Source organism: Melanotaenia boesemani, chromosome 24, assembly GCF_017639745.1.
Source record: "Melanotaenia boesemani isolate fMelBoe1 chromosome 24, fMelBoe1.pri, whole genome shotgun sequence".
NCBI classification, from domain to species: Eukaryota; Metazoa; Chordata; class Actinopteri; order Atheriniformes; family Melanotaeniidae; genus Melanotaenia; species Melanotaenia boesemani.
The window spans coordinates 9,489,380-9,508,182 of record NC_055705.1 but is presented as its reverse complement, the minus strand read 5'-3'; the positions used below and the strand labels follow the sequence as shown (position 1 = coordinate 9,508,182).

Here is an 18,803-nt window from a genome sequence, read left to right as displayed (position 1 = left end):
GAGGGGGGAAAAAAAGGCAGGAGGCTGTCGAATGGTCAAAGGTTTAAGCTCAACATGAATTCAAAGTGAGCCCCTTTTAAAAAAAACATGTAAGAGAGCTTTGAATGTAAGAGAAGTGCTTTGAATGTACAAGCTCAACCCCTACGCCTGCAAAATCTTCGCCTGAAGCAAATTTGCATTCTGATCAAGAAACGTCTTCGTATGTGGGAGGCACTGGCGAACATCCTGGTTTATGAACTGTCTGTTAGCTGCATGTGAAGCAGTAGTTGCTACAGAAGAGGAAAGGAGACGCAGAGAGAAGGGGTGGGAACAGCATGTAAACCCATTGAGATCATTCTGAGCCAGAGAAAGAAAAACAAAGGGGTGAAAATAGATTGTTAAAATGTGTTGCTTCTGCTGGAGCTCCAGCAGCAGCGAGGAGGAAGATTTCTAGGGAAAAAGCTCTGCAGGATTCAGATCTCAGTATAATTAGGATCAGTTTCTGCTTTGGTCAGCTCTGAACCGAGAAGCAGCCGCAGGAAGTCAGAGGAAACTTCAACCTCGAGCTGCTCGTCCAGGACTTGATGCTCTGCTTTCAGATTTAGTGAAACCGGGAAGCAAAAATGAACCAAACTGCATCTGTTTCGCATCAAATTGATTGTCAGCCCTCTAAGGATAGCAAGGTAAGATGGATCTGCTCCTCTTGTAGTTGGATTTCTTCATCTTTTTAAAATCTTTGCTGAATTATCTGAGTTTTCACACTTTTTTAGCATCACACCACCATGACACAAAATCTGTTTAACACGTTATAGCTGCCAAGCTGTAAGCCGGGTGCTTATTTTCAGCTTTTCACACTTTCTCCAACAGTAACTTTCATCCACAAATCTACATTACACTTTGTCCACAAAGGTAGGAAATAAGAATTTGGATTTTAGTTTGTATTTATCTGCTAAAAACAGCTGAAAGGAAGGATAATTAAAAAAAGCCAGAAAAGCGCTAAAGAAAAAAATCCAAATTTTCTCCAAAAATACACGATTTAAAGGCTAAATAATTAGGATTTTTTTCAGTAAAAATAATTTAAAATGTTCTAATTTGTTGCGAGGGATAAAAGGAAGCTTCCCTACAAACAACCTGTCTCTCTACATTAACAATGTTTTTGTCAAATTTTTCCCCTTCAAAGTATGAGTTACGTGACGGAATAACTTCGGTGCAATCTGTAGCTCTTTCCTACTTCCTGGTTCCTTAACCAATCATATGCGACAACGCAGCATTTGGTATTTTATGTCAGCAAAAGAACAGCAGCATGCAGGTATGGTAGCTAGTAAAAGAAGGTAAGAACTGGAATTCTGCTTAAATTAACTGAAAAGTTTGTCTTTAATGTAGCTTTTTGTTTATACTCTATGCTATCGCAAAGTAGCGTGTGAAATTAGCGCAAGCATTGCAAAGCATAGCAACTTACTGTGTGGGAATCCTCTGTTCACAATAACGCTATGCTCTCCGTCCTCCATAGAAGAGCCGTCCTCTCACAAACTGGGAACCTGTGTGAAACTCTCCGAGGGGGAGGGGGGAAGAACGTTCTCCGTGTTTTTCTCTTTCGACTGCAGTTCTGATTTGAAACACTAGGGCTGTGTCCGAATGTGCACCCTATTCCCTACATAGTGCCCTATATAGGGGTCAAGCTATTTTGTCGGAGTGTCAGAATGTCCAGAGAGAAAAAGTAGGGCACTCAAAATTACCCACAATGCATCTTGAAAAATAGTGAGCATCGATGGTCACTAGACGGGTCAATATAGACGACAATGCATTGTGGGCAGAAGCTCAACATGGCCCAAGAAGGTGAAACAATTGAGCTGCGCGAAATTACCTTTAAGCAAACAAAGAATAAAATACAACAAAAGGAATATAAATAAAAATATTTACACACAACCTTGGATTGGATTTGGAATGACATCTTGACGCGGGTTGTGGTTGCCATGGTGACGGTGGTAGTCACGTGGTTTGCGGCGAGGAAAAATTAGGCAGCTTCATGTTCGAATCGCCAAGAGAATGAGTGCACTGTGTAGTGTGCTACGTAGTGCAGCCCTATGTAGTGAATGAGAGGATAGGGAGTAACGTGGACATTCAGACACAGCCATGGTATCAATGCTACTTATTTTGCATTTAAACAAACAAACAAAAAAGCTAATAAAGAATGACTTGATCTGTTCAGTTATGCCTTCACATTTAATCTATAAGAACATTTTATTTTTAGGAGTCAGAAAGGAAGACAAATCTTATTTTATGACATTTTAAAAATATATTTTTCTTTGCTGTTTTGTTGCACAATTGTTTTTAATCTTAAAAAACAGGAAGAAATGTATTTGTATTTTATGGAAGTTCCATAAATTACACATTAGTCTGATATTTTTTACCCGTTTAATAAATGTTTTATGTAATTTTTTGTTTAGTTTATTTAAAATAATATTTTAAAATCTGATTTTAATTAAAAAATTATTTCAAATAAAAACAGGTTATGTTTTTGTCTCATTTTATTGTAACTAACAAGAAAACAATATTATTATTATTATTATTTTTTTTATCTTTATGTGGGAATCATCAATTGCACAAGCAAGATCAACACAGTTTAAATCTAAACAAGACTAAAGATAATGAAATTAACTTCATACTTTGGAGAATGCTCCCATTAACTCATCAGAAACAACTGAGCTTATTTCTGAACCCCATGTTGACCATTAGATAAAATGTAGGTTAAGAAAACAGATGGCAACATAAAACTTCTAGTTACAAACGTAGAATCTGTAACAAATGTTTTAATAGAACAATGTAATCTCAAATTTATGTCTGAGTATTTTAGAAACTGCTGATCTACTGGGATTTTCACACACAACCATCTCTAGGGTTTACAGAGAATGGTCTGAAGAAGAGAAAATATCTAGTGAGCAGCAGTTGTCTGGACCAGAATGTCTTGTTGATATCAGAGGTCAGAGGAGAATGGGCAGACTAGTTGGAGATGATAGAAAGACAACAGGAAGTCCAATAAGCACTGGTTCCAACTAAGGTCTATAGAATATCATCTCTGAACACACAACACGTCCAACCTTGAAGCACATGGGCTACAGCAGCAGACGACCACACCGGGTTCCTCCTGTTAGCTAAGAACAGGAAACTGAGGCTACAATTCACACACACTCACCAACACTGGACAATAGAAGATGGAGAAACATTGCTGGTCTGATGAGTCTCCATTTCAAGTTCAGGTGATAGGGTCAGAGTTTGGTAGAAACATCGTGAAAACATGGATCCATCCTGCCTTGTACCAACAGTTCAGACTGCTACTGGTGTAATGGTGTGGGGGATATTTTCTTGGACCACTTTGGGCCCCTTATTACCCATGTTGCATGGTTTAACCATCACAGCCTACCTGAGTATTGTTGCTGACCATGTCCATCCCTTTATGACCACAGTGTAGCATCTTCTGATGCTACTTCCAGCAGGATAATGCACCATTTTCACAAAGCTCAGATCATCTCCAACTGCTTTCTAGAACATGACAATGAGTTCACTGGACTCCAATGGCCTCCATAGTCACCAGATCTCAGCAGCTTTCAGATGTGGTGGAACTGGAAATTCTCATCATGGATGCAGCCGACAAACCTGCAGCAACTGTGTGATGCTGTCATGTCAATATGGAGCAAAACCTCTGAGGAAGGTTTCCAGCACATTTTTGAATCTTTATGGTGGCCCTAATAAAAGATTCTTAAATAGTGAAAATAGTGAAATTCTGCTGTAATGTTTTTGTTTTTTTTCCTTCATTGATTATACAGAGGACAGCCTTGAAAATAGCATCTGTTATACATATGTGAGCAGGGGTTAAAGTGGGCTGGAGCCCTCCGGAGCTGAGCTCCAGCACCTTAGTGATCAACGTGCGTGGCTCTCTTATAAGTACTGAAATGCTCAACAAATCAGAGCGCAGCATCACCCTCTGTGGGCCCGTCTCCATTAACACGCAGCATCTACAGAGCCAGTCACGCCACAGTGTTTTAATTTGAATGAGTGAATGTGTGTCGATTCAGAGATGAGTTTGAAACGATTTTTAAGCCCAAAGCCAGAGTGGCTAATTGGGAGGTCCACATAACTCTTGGACCGTTGTGCCAATTAAAAAAATGAATGAATGAATGAATGAATAAGTAGGAACAGGGCTACGCTTTGATCTAAGTAGTTATATGAGAAGACTAATTAGTAGTGATGTGTGGATCACTACTGAAATATCTATTCCTCCTTTACCAACACTTATATAAATAAACTTTCAGGATAGTTAGGAACTACTTCTTCTTCCGCCTGCCATAGACATGTGCGAAACAAGGCTTATTCAGTGCAACACTCAGTGATGAGTGGAGATATTTCAGCCCCACAAACAGCAATGATGTGCAGGTTGATGTGTGTGAAGACCACAAAAATCCTCAGACATCTGATAATCAGTCATAACACAGAAGCAGAGGTGATGAGGTTGTGATGAGGCGAACTAAAGAGGAGGAGGCAGGTGCTGCTAGGGAGGAGACACACGTTATTCCAAGTCCTTTGGCGCTGCAGACAGGTACTCAGAGGTGGTCGCAAGCAAAATTTCTCAGGGGCCCCTCCAACCAGTGTTCATTGCCCTTTTATTATGATATTGTATTCTTATAACATTAAGATGTTAATAATATTATCGTTAAAGGTCAGTTACAGCATTCAATTCTTCAATTGAAACTAACAACAGTGAGGGGGGTGAATTTTATTCTAACTCATCCGTTTGGATGTTATTTAATCTTGAAATTCAGCATAATTAGCTGTGTGCCATTTTGATTGACAGGTATCTAATAATAGAGTGTAGCACAACTGCAATTTTTAGCCGGCTAACAGCGCGCCCTAGCTTTAGCCCGCCTACCTCCGTTAGCTTGTTAGCTACTGTTAGCTCGGTTAGCTCTTAGCTACTCTTAGCTACAGGCAGCTTGGAATTTGAAGGGTGTCAATCATCCACTTCACCCTCACAGCCCCTCTCTCAGCTCCACCTCTTTGCCCATTTTGGGATTTTCCAGGAATAATGACATGCATGACGCTGCCAAGATGGTGACGGTGGGAACAGTCCAATGAGCTTCACTTCAGCTCTTCAGAAACCTACAGGTGATGTCATAGAGGCTCCGTCAATCTTTTATATACAGTCTGTGTGGTGAAACCTGCATTATGACTCTTTAGGATTATGTTTAAAGCTACAGAAGAAGCAGAAAGCGTACTGGACATGGAAAACAAAACATTAACACCATTTACACATAATTACTTTCATCTTGTACTAAATATCAGATTTCTGACCCAGGAATTCTGTAATTTAATATTCTTAGCTTTACTATTATGAATTGTCAGATTTAATTTGATATTATCCAAGTTATCCGTTGTTATTTTCAACCTCCTGACACCCAGGTAGTCGTCAGGACAGACTGAGCTTCTGGATTATCTGCACTACTTACCACTGTCTTTGTCTCTTCTATACTCTTTCTGTTTTTCTATCTTTCTGTTGTCAGTGCCACATAGAAAACTAATTTCTATAAACCTGCTCTCTCCTCTTTGTTTACATAAGACACACCTCTACTTGCAGCACGACCCAGAAATTGGGGGTGGAGCTCCTTTAGGGAGCACCACTGTCATTGCAAACTCTCCATATTGTCACTGCTCTGTCTTGATTTAAAGCTGGTTGGTGCTCAGGGACCCCCTTCTGGCTTGGGGCCCCAAGCATTTGCGTGGTTTAGGTGCCGCTGCAGGTACGATCCAGGTACTATCAGAGGGAGAAAATGTGGAGCTGGTGGATATGTAGCAATGCCACAGGTTTTTGGGGAAGTGATTTACATCTGCAGCAGATTTAAGTTTTTCTGCTGATGTTTAAAGAACAGAAGTTTCCTGCAATCTCAAAACTACGGCTTCCTGTTTTGTTTTTGTGCAGTAATAAAAGAAATAAGTCATGAAATAAAAATAGCTGCATACATTCAGCTTGGAATAATATATCCCTGAGATCAGTTCAATACATCAGGCCAGAGTAGATCGTAACTTAGACCAGGTGTCATTGAACTGTGAACTTTTGAAGAAAAAAGACTAAAAATAAAGATGGAGGAAGATGAAGAAAAGAGAGGGCAGAATCACTAATTACTTTCAAGGGTAAGGATTGGTTTGAAACAGATAGATGAGCCAATGAAAAGCTGATGGAGTCATTATAGCGTTTAAGTAAAATAATGGTGTTTTTTGGTTAAAATGTTAGATTATTTAATATTTTAATTATTCATTGACTCCTGTTAGTAGCCATGCAAGTTTGCTTTGTGTGGGTTTTACCTGTAACTCTGTATTTTTCTCTTGAGCATAAAGCCAATATTGTATTTGTTTTGCAACCATTTACTTCAATTTTAGGGATTTTAGGGATCCCCCAATTGTGAAATCCAACTTTAACCATGGGAGTGTCATTATACATGGAAGGTACAAGTTTGTGTTTGCACGTTGAGCAAAAGCCTCCCTCCAAAGTTAAAGTTGGCAGAAGGACACCAGATAGCTGTATTCCTTTAAGTTTTCTTCAAATTCATGATGGGTTATGGTCTGTTGTTTCTAAACATGCATGTGGTTTTAAATGCAGAACTTAACTAAGATGTGATTGAAGAGTTATCCTGCAGTTTTAGTGTAAAAACATGATTCTGAAGGTAACGTTTAGGTTGACTACATACAAACAACAGCTTCAGAGCAGTAAAGAATTTAAAACAGCATCTAAACAACCTAATACATGACATTTACTTGCAGATGAGACTCATTTGTACAGTTTGTACATGTATAAAATGATCATGGAAAGAGCATTCCTTTGTATTTCAACATGCAGTCTGTTATTATTATGATCATTATTGCGCATTTCAGCCTTTATGTGCCATTTTAGGTGTTAAATGACCCATGAAATGTTATGGGTTCCCTGGAAATTGCATTCAAAAGGCAAAGTAATAGCAAATAATGTGTTATTTGAGTTCTTCTTATGTAATTTGTGATGCGTGACTGATATAAAAGTGTAAAAGTTATTGTTCCTCGCTATTATTGACTTGAAAGAAAAGGCAGTTTAAATATTTGTTTAATAAAACCTTTAGTAAGTAAATTATGTGTCCACTTGCAGCGTGTCTAACCCATAATGCTGAAAAATGACCCTATTTGGTGCAATATTTGTGGGTTAGTTTCTTTATTCAACATCTTCACAAGTACAGTCTGTATCAGAGAGATGTTAATATTTATTTGCATGCTGGGTTTTATTAAATTAGATGAAAAGAAACATAATTTTAAATAAAAACAGGCTCATACTGGTCAAAATGTTGATTTTACATCATCTGATGGTGGAGTCAGAGGATAACATGAGGATACGTGACACATTTAAACAAAAGGCTATAAGTTAAACATAAGCTGCAAATTTTCTTTCATGTCAGCTTAATTTAAACTATTGATCTTTGACAGATTTTAAAGCTGATTTCTAAATTATTCAAACGTATTCAGACGAGATCTACCAGCCTGCAGGTTTTAGTGTTTCCCTGCTAAGACACCTGACTGGTGGATCTCAAGGACTGATGCTGGTGACCACTGGTTTAGAGGCTGATCCTGTCAGCTGAGAACAGGAAACCGAGGCTACAATTTAAGGAGACTCATGAAAACTGGACAATAGAAGATGGAAAAACTGGTCTGATGAGTCTCCTTTTCAGTTGCACAGGAATAATTGAATCACATCTCTGAAGGAAGATCTGCTAATAAGAAAATGTTTTTGAGCTGAAATCGGATCCTCAATTTTTTAAATATATTCTAGTAAACGTGGACTGAGTGTAATACTTAGTCATGAGGATCAGGTAATAACTAAGATGTGATTCTCGAGGCTGATCCTACAGTTTTTTCCTGTCAGCTAAGAACAGGGAACTGAGGCTACAACATAGAAACTCAAGAAAATAGAAGATGTAAAAATGTTGTCTGGTCTGATGAGTCTCCATTTTAGCTCCACACTCAGATGGTAGGGTCAGAATTTGGTGGAAACACCATAAAAACTTGGCTTCATCTTGCAGTTTGGGCTGGTGGTGTGCACAGTTTATTCTCTTGACACACTCTGGATAGGACATTCACACCAGGGCAGTCCACTAGACTCGCTCCAATTGGGAACTCGGTTCAGTTGGGGGGGGTGCAACATTCATCTGGACCGAGGCTGCATTCACGCTGCACTACACACAACAAAGAAGAAAATTTGTTCATCTATTGGTTAATGCAGAACAATGTTGATTTCTAGAACATAACAGCAAAATAGGGAGCTGCATCAGATCCTAGCATTCTTAGAATTCTTCCACATCATCTCCAACTGCTTTCTTGAACATGACAATGAGTTCACTGGACTCCAACGGCCTCCACAGTCACCAGATCTCAATCCAATAGAGCAGCTTTGGGATGTGGAACGAGAAATTCTCATCATGGATGCAGCTGACAAACCTGCAGCAACTGTGATGCTGTCATGTCAATATGGAGAAACCCTCTGAGGAAAGTTTCCAACACCTTGTTGAATCTATGAGTCCAAGAATTAGGAGGAAAAAAGGGTCCAACCTGGTCCTAGCAAAAAATAAAATGGCCAGTGAATGTAAGATATCTTGTGTTGTTTCCACATGTTTCACTTTAGTTTTACTCCTGGCCAGAATTCATAATAATACATTTAAAGTTTATATAAAAAAATAGTTATTTATAATCATCCCAACAAGTGCAAATTGTAGAATAAAGGATGTCACACTGTTGTGATTAATCAGCATACAGAAAAAGGTTCAAGCTCTCCTCTAACAGAAGATTTTTTTTCCTTTCTGGATCTCTAGAGAAATTTAAGGATCAAAGTGCTGTTGTGTCTTTTGTGATTTTGAAATGTTTTGTCGTATTGCTTGACATTCTCAAGCAGTAAAATAGTGACAGTTCAGGCGCCAACATTAAAGTGCTTCATTATCGCTGGTGGTTTATGCAAAGCGGTTCTCAGCTGCAAGCAGATCCCTCAAACAGGGCAACCCACAGCCAAGAAGAGCATAATCCTGCACAATCCAGTGCTGCTGCTGCAGCCCCACAAGTCGGGTGAAATAATCTGGCAGGAGGAAGCTTTGATAAGAGCGAGAACTTATGCAAAGAAATGTGTCACTTTTTCAAAGTGTTTCCTCAGATACATGAGGATCTGATAATGTCTATCACCAACTTTTATTCTGCAGCTTTTTTTTTTTTAAGTTTCTTTTGAGTTCTCACTTGACATAATTGTGGATTTAAGCAGCACAGATTGACACATGGGTGCAGATGCATTATTTAACCCGCAATTTAATACGCTCAATAATCCAGCTCTTATTATCAAGCAGCTGCTTCTTTAGATACAGTGCAAGGAAAAATCCACCCACTGCAAAGCTGCTCAAGCTAACAGGAAGATACACACTTATATTTTTAGTGTGATTTGAGCTTTGTTGCTGAAAACTGTGTGATTCTCTTGAACAACAGCAAATCAGACCAAAGCAAGAAAGAAAAGACTGAAACCTTTTGGAAAGTTTCTTAGAAATCCCTCTATCTCATATAAACTGGGCATGTTTGGACTCAGATCCTGCCCCTTTGTTGTTGAACCAAAACCATCCATCCATCCATCCATCCATCCATCCATCCATCCATCCATCCATCCATCCATCCATCCATCCATCCATCCATCCATCCATTCATCCATCCATTCATCCATCCATCCATCCATCCATTCATCCATCCATGCATCCATCCATCCATCCATCCATCCATCCATCCATCTGGAGTATCCCAGGGAGTTCCCAGACCACCCAAGAGACATAGTCCCTCCAGCCTGTCCTGGGTTTTCCCGAGGCATCCTAACCACCTCACCTGGCTCCTCTCAATGTGGAGGAGCGGCAGATTTACCCTGAGCGTCCCCTCATGGCCAAACTTCTCACTCTTGCCTCTAAAAGAGAGCCTAGAGACTCTGTCAATCTCCTGTATCATTCTTCCCTCAACAAGACCCTGAGATACTTGATCTCCGTCACCTAAGACGGGTTCTAATTCCACACCCAGACAGGAAACTCCATCTTTTTCTGGACCATGATCCTCATCCCAGCCACATCGCACTCAGCTGTGAACCATTACAGCAAGAGTTAAAGATCACGGCCCGATGAAGGAAACAGAAACACATCATCTGCAAAGAGCAGAGATCCAATCCTGAGACCACCAAACCGAATCCCCTCATCACCTCAGCTAGAAATTCTGTCCATAAAAATGATAGATAGATAGATAGATAGATAGATAGATAGATAGATAGATAGATAGATAGATAGATAGATAGATAGATAGATAGATAGATAGATAGATAGATAGATAGTTAGATAGATAGAAATACTATCAGTTGTCAAGTTTCATAAGGAAATTTTTTCCAGGTTTGTTGAATTAAAGAAAATGTGAAACAACTAAAATGTAAAGAAAAATCCTTCAATTAATGCTGTATTTACATTAAAGTAATAAAACACTAGTGTAGAGGCAAGGATGTGTTATTCTATTTCCTGTCACTAGGGTGTGTGTGTTTGGAGGTGTGTGTGTGACTGGAGCTGAGTGATTGTCTAATTAACATCACCTGTGTCTACCTGTGTTGTTTTGTTTGCTTGGTAAAGAGAGTGAGGGTAGAGGCAGGGTGCCGATATTTTCTGTTGACCGCTAAAAGTTGACCGCAAAAGGTTTTACTGATAAGGTAACATGTAACATCTGATAAGTCCAACTATATACAATAAACACCCTTAAACTGCAGCAAAGACTCTGGATTGTCTTTGGATTAAGCGTGTCAGACAGACCCCTGTGCTCTCCTCTCAGTGACAAAGTTTGTAGTCACTATAACTAGAAAGCTGCTTTCAATGAGCAGACAAGGGATATCACTCGCCAGATAAATAAAGATGGATCTTTATTAAACTCTGTAACTTCACATTTGAAACTTTTAGTTTCATTGTTACCAAAAAACAAACATTGTGTCTAATATATATAAATATTTGGCTTCTTTAAGAAACACATAAAGGTAAACAGACTGTACGAATGTGGTAGAAATACAAAATTGCTATTTATTTATTTGCTCTTTTAAACAGTCTAATAAAATGTAAAGAGTGGCTTATCTTACCAGAGCATATTTTCTTCCTCTCCATCTACCCATTTTCAGGGTCTGCTGTGGTTATGATGGTTGTTGCTAAGTAACTTGTTATTCTGGGACATTTTTATCATATATATCTCAGTTAAATCCCATTTGCACAGGGTCAGAAGAGTGGGAGTGTTCATACGCTGGAATTTTCTATGAGTCAGTAATAGGAGCAACAAGAACTGCTTTAAAATAAAATGCAGTGGAAGATTTAATTCATTTTGAGAGATTGAGTTGACATCAAGATGAACTTTTTTTTGTTTTGCTTTGAAATGATTCAGAATATCTAAACCTATTTATATAAAAAGACCAGCCTTGAGCTTAAAACCTAAATTAAAACACTGAATAACAAGCAGGAAGCTTTTTTGTCTGTGTGAATTTTTAAAATTAAATTATATAAAAATGCATTTTTTTTTTATTTGAGTCCATTTTTTTTCTCCAAGTAACACACAAAAAGCTAGAAGGTAGCACATTAATTTATCAGATTACATGTGGAAAGGTGGAATTATAATTATATTTCCTGTCCACCTACAGAATTTTACACACACTACTAAGCCACATTAATTTAGTGCTAATTACTGTCATGTCTTAATTTCTCCTAAACTGAAATTGGGGTCGAGAACTTATAAGTTTCCCCTAAAGGTATGTGAAATGCACTTAAAATAGGTGCTAATTGCTGCCATGTAACTATTTGTGTTAACAAGCTGTAGAACAGGTTAACCTAATAAAGTGTGGATTCAGTAGCATTTTTAACAGGACAGATGATACTAAAGCAACAATACTGAACCTCTGCAGATTTTTCTACCTTGGTGCCCCCTAATGAAGCCTAATTCAGCAACTGTCTTGCATCCCGTCTCTTCTCTGGGATCTCTTCTGCCAGTAAAAGTCAGTCTGTGTCTTGCTCTGTTTCTTTCTCCGGTGTTTCTCCAAGAATGTCCTCGTTTTTTTTGCTGAATCAACCATTGATTCAGTGTTGATTTCCATTTACTAGCTTAAAAAAAGTTGTGAAGTGCAGCACCTGAGGCTCAGGATGCTGCACTTGACTCCAAAAATATGCATAATGAATGTCAGTATGCTAGCAAAACAAATCAGATGAACAGAGTTTTGGGGGTGGCCTGGCTCAGTGGGTAGAGTGGCCATCTTGTAGCCTGAGGGTTGCCTGTTCGATCCTCCGCTTGTTGAGCTCATGTCCCTGAGCAAGACACCGAACCCCAAATTACTCCTTATGGGTCGTGGTTAGTGCCCTGCATGGCAGCTTCCACCATCAGTGTGTGTGAATGGGTGAATGTGATGTATAATGTAAAGCGCTTTGGGTATCATCCCAGGTACAGTACAGCGCTGTATAAATACTGACCATTTACCAGAGTTTTAAGGGTAAAAAAATACATAGTTTTTTTCTTAACAACAGATAAATTACCAACAACAGTGATAATATTTGAGTATTTTTGTCTAGAACAGTGGTCTGGATGTATTATGTACTTGTTGCAGTACTGGTTATGAAATAATCAGATTGACAAAAACTGCATTAAAATGTTTGCAAGTATCATTGAGCTGTTCACAGAGTGACTTTCCACCGCTAAGCTTTGGTTTAGAGTGTTAACATCACACTGCGTCACACAGTCAGGAACTTAGTGTGACTGGTCATCTCTCACACAGCCTGGTTCTTATGTTAACAGCGTAGGATGTGCAAACAACAAAATCCTCTCTGATTTTTACATGTCCAAACTTCTAAGCTTCAAGCATTAAATGTGTGGACTTGTTTAGGGTTTTCGCCAAGTGTGTGTGTGTGTGTTAGAGATTAAAGAAAATCAAAGACTAACTTGTTGCTTAGCTTTATGAGGCTCTCCAGCACCGTGAAGATGATGATGATGATGCTTAAGAACACATTAGTCACCTCCTCTGATTCTTACATGCTAATAAGCTTTTTAACTCAATGTCCATCTCCATGGTAACAGATGGTGGTAACAGCATGGTGCTAATAATAATACTCTGTTATTATGAAGGTTGTTTAGCACCTACACAGGCAGCTGAACCCTGGCAGGATGGCAATATGTCCTCTTCCATAGGTCTTTGAGGTGATAGTTAAGTACAGTTGTTGCCTCATCACAAGAAGGCCGGATGTGATTAAAGTTGGATCCCAAACTCATCGGCCACTTTATTAAGTATACTGTGCAATTATTTGGCAGATAAGCTATGTGTGTAAACAATCACATGACAGAGACTCCATGCATTTAGACATGTAGACATACTCAAAAAAGACTTGCTGGGGTTTAAACTAAGCATCAGAATGAGGAAGAAATTGGATTTAAGTGACTTTGAATGTGGCATAAGTTCACTGAACTCCAACGGCCTCCACAGTCACCAGATCTCAATCCAATAAAGCAGCTTTGGGATGTGGTGGAACGGGAGATTCTCATCATGGATGCAGACGACAAATCTGTGGCAACGGTGTGATGCTGTCATGTCAATATGGAGCAAAACCTCTGAGAAGATTTCCAACAACTTGTTGAATTTATGACACCAAGAATTGAGACAGTTCTGAAGGAAAAAGGTGGTCCAACCCGGTACCAGCAAGATGGACCTAAAAAATGGCCACTCAGTGTAACTAAATAATGTAGCCTTGGACATTTTACCTTGTGGGTTCAATGATAAGATGTGTCTATATTAACTTGCATTTGGTAAGCATGTGCTTAAATCAAATTTAGATTGGAATAAATGTGTAAATGTTGCACAGGTGTCTGAAGGAGACTCTGGTGACCCTCATCGTTTCAAATTGTCTGCTACTGTGGATTACACTGACATAGAAACAAGGAGAACAATAAAGGTGCTATAAATCAGCAGCTTTTATATCCTGAATAACCTGATTCCATAAAAGTTATTGCATGTTTGAAACAAGGACATGCACTTAAAAGTCAATGAGTGCACAGCTGAATTTAGCCAGCAGAGGGCAGTCTTACACAAGCCTAATCTGCACTGTTGTCTAGACATTTAGATAGAGGTCACATGTACTTTAGGCCTAAATAAAAGCATTAGAAATAAATATGTGGAAAAATAAGTAAGATATTGTTAAATATTAATAAAACATTCAAATAAATCCTGACATTTTAAGCCAGTTACATGCCATCTCCCCCTCTTTTTTTGATTTCTGTCATCAATACATTCACAATGCTATTGTCCTTGTTACACAGGATAGCGTTCGCTTAGGTGTGTTTTATTTTTTGGGTCAGTGAGTCACAGTGTGGCTCACGTGGTACCAAAAACCACCTCAGGAATCATGTCGGGTTATACCGTTCTGAAACATAATTGCCTAGATGAAGGTCAGTGTTGTGAAGGCTGCAGCCCAGAGGCTCCACTGTGCTCACACAACCCTGCACAATGATGGATTTCACTTCACACAGATAGCTCAACAAAATACGACATCCAGAGACTTTTTTTCTGGGTCTCTCTGTGTTCAAATATAGTTTATATATGTCTAAGAAAATAAATTAATCAAGGCAGTGCTGTTCATGTAATAAGAGCACAGAAGTTAATAAGTTCATTTAAAACTGAACCTAAACGAGTAATTAACAGATTTAAGATGCACACTGTAAAAAGTCCAAAATCATTTGCAAAATATTCAGCTTTTACTCAGAATTTAAGCTGCATTATCCTGCTGGAAGAAGCATCAGAAGATGCTACACCGTGGTCATAAAGTGATGGACATGGTCAGCAACAATACTCAGGTAGGCCGTGGTGGTTAAACTAGGCCATGCTGGTACTAAGGGGCCCAAAGTGGGATCAGAAATTATCCCTCACACCATTACACCAGCAGCAGCCTGAAATGTTGATACAAGTCAGGAAGGATCCACGTTTTCATGATGTTTCCTCAAATTCTGAGCCTAGGTAGAGCTGAAATGGAGACTCATCAGACAACGTTTTTCCGTCTTCTATTGTCCAGTTCTGGTGAGTCTGTGTGAACTGTAGCCTTAGTTTCTCTTCTTCAGACTGTTCTCTGTGGACTCTAGAGATGCTTGTGTGTGAAAATCCCAGTAAATACTCAGACCAACAACCATGCCATGTTCAGGCACTTAAATCCTCTTTCTTCCTCATTCTGATGCAGTTTGAACTTCAGTTGTCTTCACCGTGTCTATGTGATGAAATGCTGCCATGTGATTGGCTGGTTTGTGTTAACAAGCTATTGAACAGGTGTATCTAATAAAGTGGCTCATGGGTGTATTTGTATGTTAGAAACTTTCAGTTTAAAAGAAATGTATGTTTCAGCTTCACAGTTTTGTAGTGGTGATTGAATTAGTAATTCATAGTAAGCAAATATTCCAGATGGTGCTGACCTCGGTGGGCCTGGATTTCAAATCTGTTCTTGGCAAACGTTATGTCTTTTAAGCAATGAACCACTGGAAAACATGGATTTTGTACTTTCTAATGTAGAAATCTGAGTTTTCATCCTTTTTCTGTTTTTTCTGTTTTTGTCCGAGTCCTCTAGATGTCATAAAACATCCAAAGTTGAAGACTTCTTCTCTCCTATAAATAAAAATAACCCTATTAGTAATCACAAGTTCCTTTGTAGGTCTATGGTAAAGATTGTCTCCTAAAAGAAGAAGATGAAAAGTCTCATTTTAATCATGCTTGAAATGATGACTATGATTTTAAAAAAGGGTTTGGAGGATATCTGGCAATACAAAATATGGAAAAAAGTCCTTATCATAGCAGCCATGGCAACATATTAAACAAATAGATAAAAACATTGCTTTATAATGCATTACACAACAGCATGATGTAAACTGCATGAACTGTGGGTTTAATGATATTAAACCTCCTACAAAGCAATTAATGTACAAATAATAACCATTTTCAATGTTGGCATTCATCAGCTTTTATGCCACCCAAATATTAAAGATGATGAGATGCCTACATTTTTCAGTCATACCACTAAAACCAGCCACATACGGTTTAGTAATGCTTCTCTTCCTCATTAGTGGGCATCGACTTTACAATTATTTAAGAAAGAGTCAAATTTCTTCCTCCTACCAGCTGTGGCTCACATCTGAACTTATCTTTTATTCCCCATTTCTTTGATTTTCATTGATTAAACACATTGGTCTCTTTGCATAAAGTCTTCAAAATAATTTTTCCCTCAAATTCTATATGAATAAAGGAAATAGTGCAGAAAAAAAAAAAAGAAAAGAAAATGTTCAGTTAATTGCCACCAGCTGTCAGACACAGTTGGTCCAGCGTGGAGCTGAATAAAAAGCAAAGAGTGAGATAAGGACGGGCTGAGCAGCCTGTAATGCCTCTGGTTAATATAAGCTTTTCTCTTAATCAGTAATGACCTCTGTGATCCGCAACTTCTCCCCAGGTGGTAATATCTGAGGTTGGAAGGGGTCAAGAAAAAAGGGAGTGGGTGTGAAAAACTCAAAAACTTTTCTTGTTAAGCTCTTTAGCTTAAATGAGCCCTGATGGTCACATGGACTAAACTGTCGTGAAGTTTGAAGTTTGGGGAAGTTTAAATGACGTATTTTTACTAATTTACATGTTGAGCCCAAAGATAAACAGCATGAACATTTCACAAGGCCGGTTGTTTAAAAAATTTTATCTGGATAAAAGCTATCTGGATTTGGGAATCCCATTTTTCGGGAGGGCGGATCATGTAATCTAGCTTACTTTAACCCCAGTTGTTCAAAGCAACATTGGACTGGATCACTGTAATCCAGAATCCCGTTTTGCAGAATCACCAAATCCGGAAGAACAACAGGTAGAAGAGCTGGCATGAGGTCACTTTAAGTGATTTAATGATTTTTAAGTGATTTTTAAGTTATTTCTGACCGCGCTGCCAGAATATGCATGTGTAGTTTAGCCTACCCTGTGCCTTAATGGATATTTCACCAGCTTTAGTACCTGCTACAAGTCCCCCAATTTCCAATAAAGATCCAAATAATGTAACTTTGCAAGCTGATGAGTGGCTGTTGTGATTTTATGTGTGTGTGTCCAAGTGTTAAGAATAACTGACAGTCAAACATTTTATCACCAAGGTATTGCAAGTCCAGTAAATCTGTCCCTGCTAGTCCCAGCATTTTGATCTTTTCAGAGTATGCTCAGACCATGATCATCAATAACTGTTGTGAATTTGGGGCTGCAAGTGGATGGAAGATATAGAAGGAGGTGCATATTCTGGCAGACCCCGCTGCTATAATATAACCCCCCCCCCCCAAGTAAATCTGTCCCTATGCATTCTGTCAGAATGAGGGACGAGGTGAAGGGGTGAAGGTACAAAACAGCTGACCATGACTATAATGGGCGGCACAAGGAAAAAAGTTTCAGGCTTTGGGATGTTTATTAAGGGGTGACAAGTTTCAACAAGCTCCCAGTTGGGATTCAAACCTGCTCTGACTGCTTTGAGGGGCTGTGGTCATTGTATGCAAGGCCATTGTTCAACCAGTTACTCAAAACCTCTCCCTGAGCACTGGGAGAGTGTCATGCACAGCGCCTCATGGTGATTTCAGATGGCAAATGCAACACATTTGAGTCAACTATTTAAATCTAATATATTATATTATATAACCTTCCTGTGGGATTCATCAGATACAAGGACGGAGAAATGGACTGTAGAGGCTACATAAGAGATAGAAGTTCTTCCTGGAAACATGTTTGGAATCAAAAATAATGATGACTAATAGATACTGAATTTAAATATCAGACAATTTCTTTAACTTAATGTCTTTTCATATCCTCCTAAAGAAATTGCTTTGTTAATTTTCTCTTCACTTAATCCAACCTCATGACAGAAAGGGGCTAATGATAATTACAATTCCTACTTTCTTCCCTCAGGTGAACACACACAGCTAAATTACACCAGCTCAAACCAGCTGCTTCTGTTATCGTATTCAACAGTGATGCTCGGCCATTTTGAAGAGTTACGGCTGCTGCTGAAAATAAAGGCATATTTTTACTTGTAGTTAATTCCAGTTTCTTTGACAGCTCCACTTCTATGTTACGTTAGCAGCTTTTCTTCTTAGCTTTAAAGCAGCTTAGTTTCTTGTCAAGCATCTTTGGAAAATTGATAAGGAAACGTTCATTATTGAGCATGAGACGTAGCCTGAGCTATACAAACAATAATCTCATGATAATTACAGAAAAACTGCCTGTGCAGCTACCTTTAGGTGTAGTTAACTTCAGCAAGCATTTTAGCATTAAAGGCCTTTTTCCTTATGGGTTCTGTGTTTTAGCTGTAAAAAAAAAAGTTCTGTTCTGTTATCCACTGGTGGATTTCGACATTTTGGGTACCAAGGGAAATTTTTTTAATTAATTTTTACTTTCTAGAAGTAAAAATGACACGACACCTTGTGGTTCAGATGCGAATTGGAACTACATGATCAGTTCTCATGATGGGATTTAGCACAGCACAGTGAGTCAGCAGTTATTGAGAAAATTTAGCATGTGCTGTGTGAACTGATGGTGCCTTTATAAAATAATGGTAGATTAACTCAAAGATTCAGTGTTCTTTATTTTCATCATAACTTATTGTGGATACAATGTGTATGTGATTTAATGCATTTTATAGAAGTCTGTAAGCAGCTAATCACCTCCTTGACAGTGGGATATTAGCATGTAGCTGCATGCTAATTTA

The 18,803-nt window shown here is 38.7% G+C and overlaps 1 protein-coding gene across 1 annotated transcript in view; it reads left to right on the top strand.

The window, feature by feature from the left end:
- Positions 1 to 271: 271 nt before the first annotated feature.
- LOC121635798 (inactive dipeptidyl peptidase 10-like) overlaps positions 272 to 18,803 on the top strand; it is a 119,885-nt gene continuing 101,353 nt past the window's right edge. Inside the window, exon 1 of the mRNA XM_041979135.1 lies at positions 272 to 662. Coding sequence (XP_041835069.1) covers positions 603 to 662 — 60 coding nt within the window. The 5' untranslated portion in view covers positions 272 to 602. The remainder of the gene's footprint in view (positions 663 to 18,803) is intronic.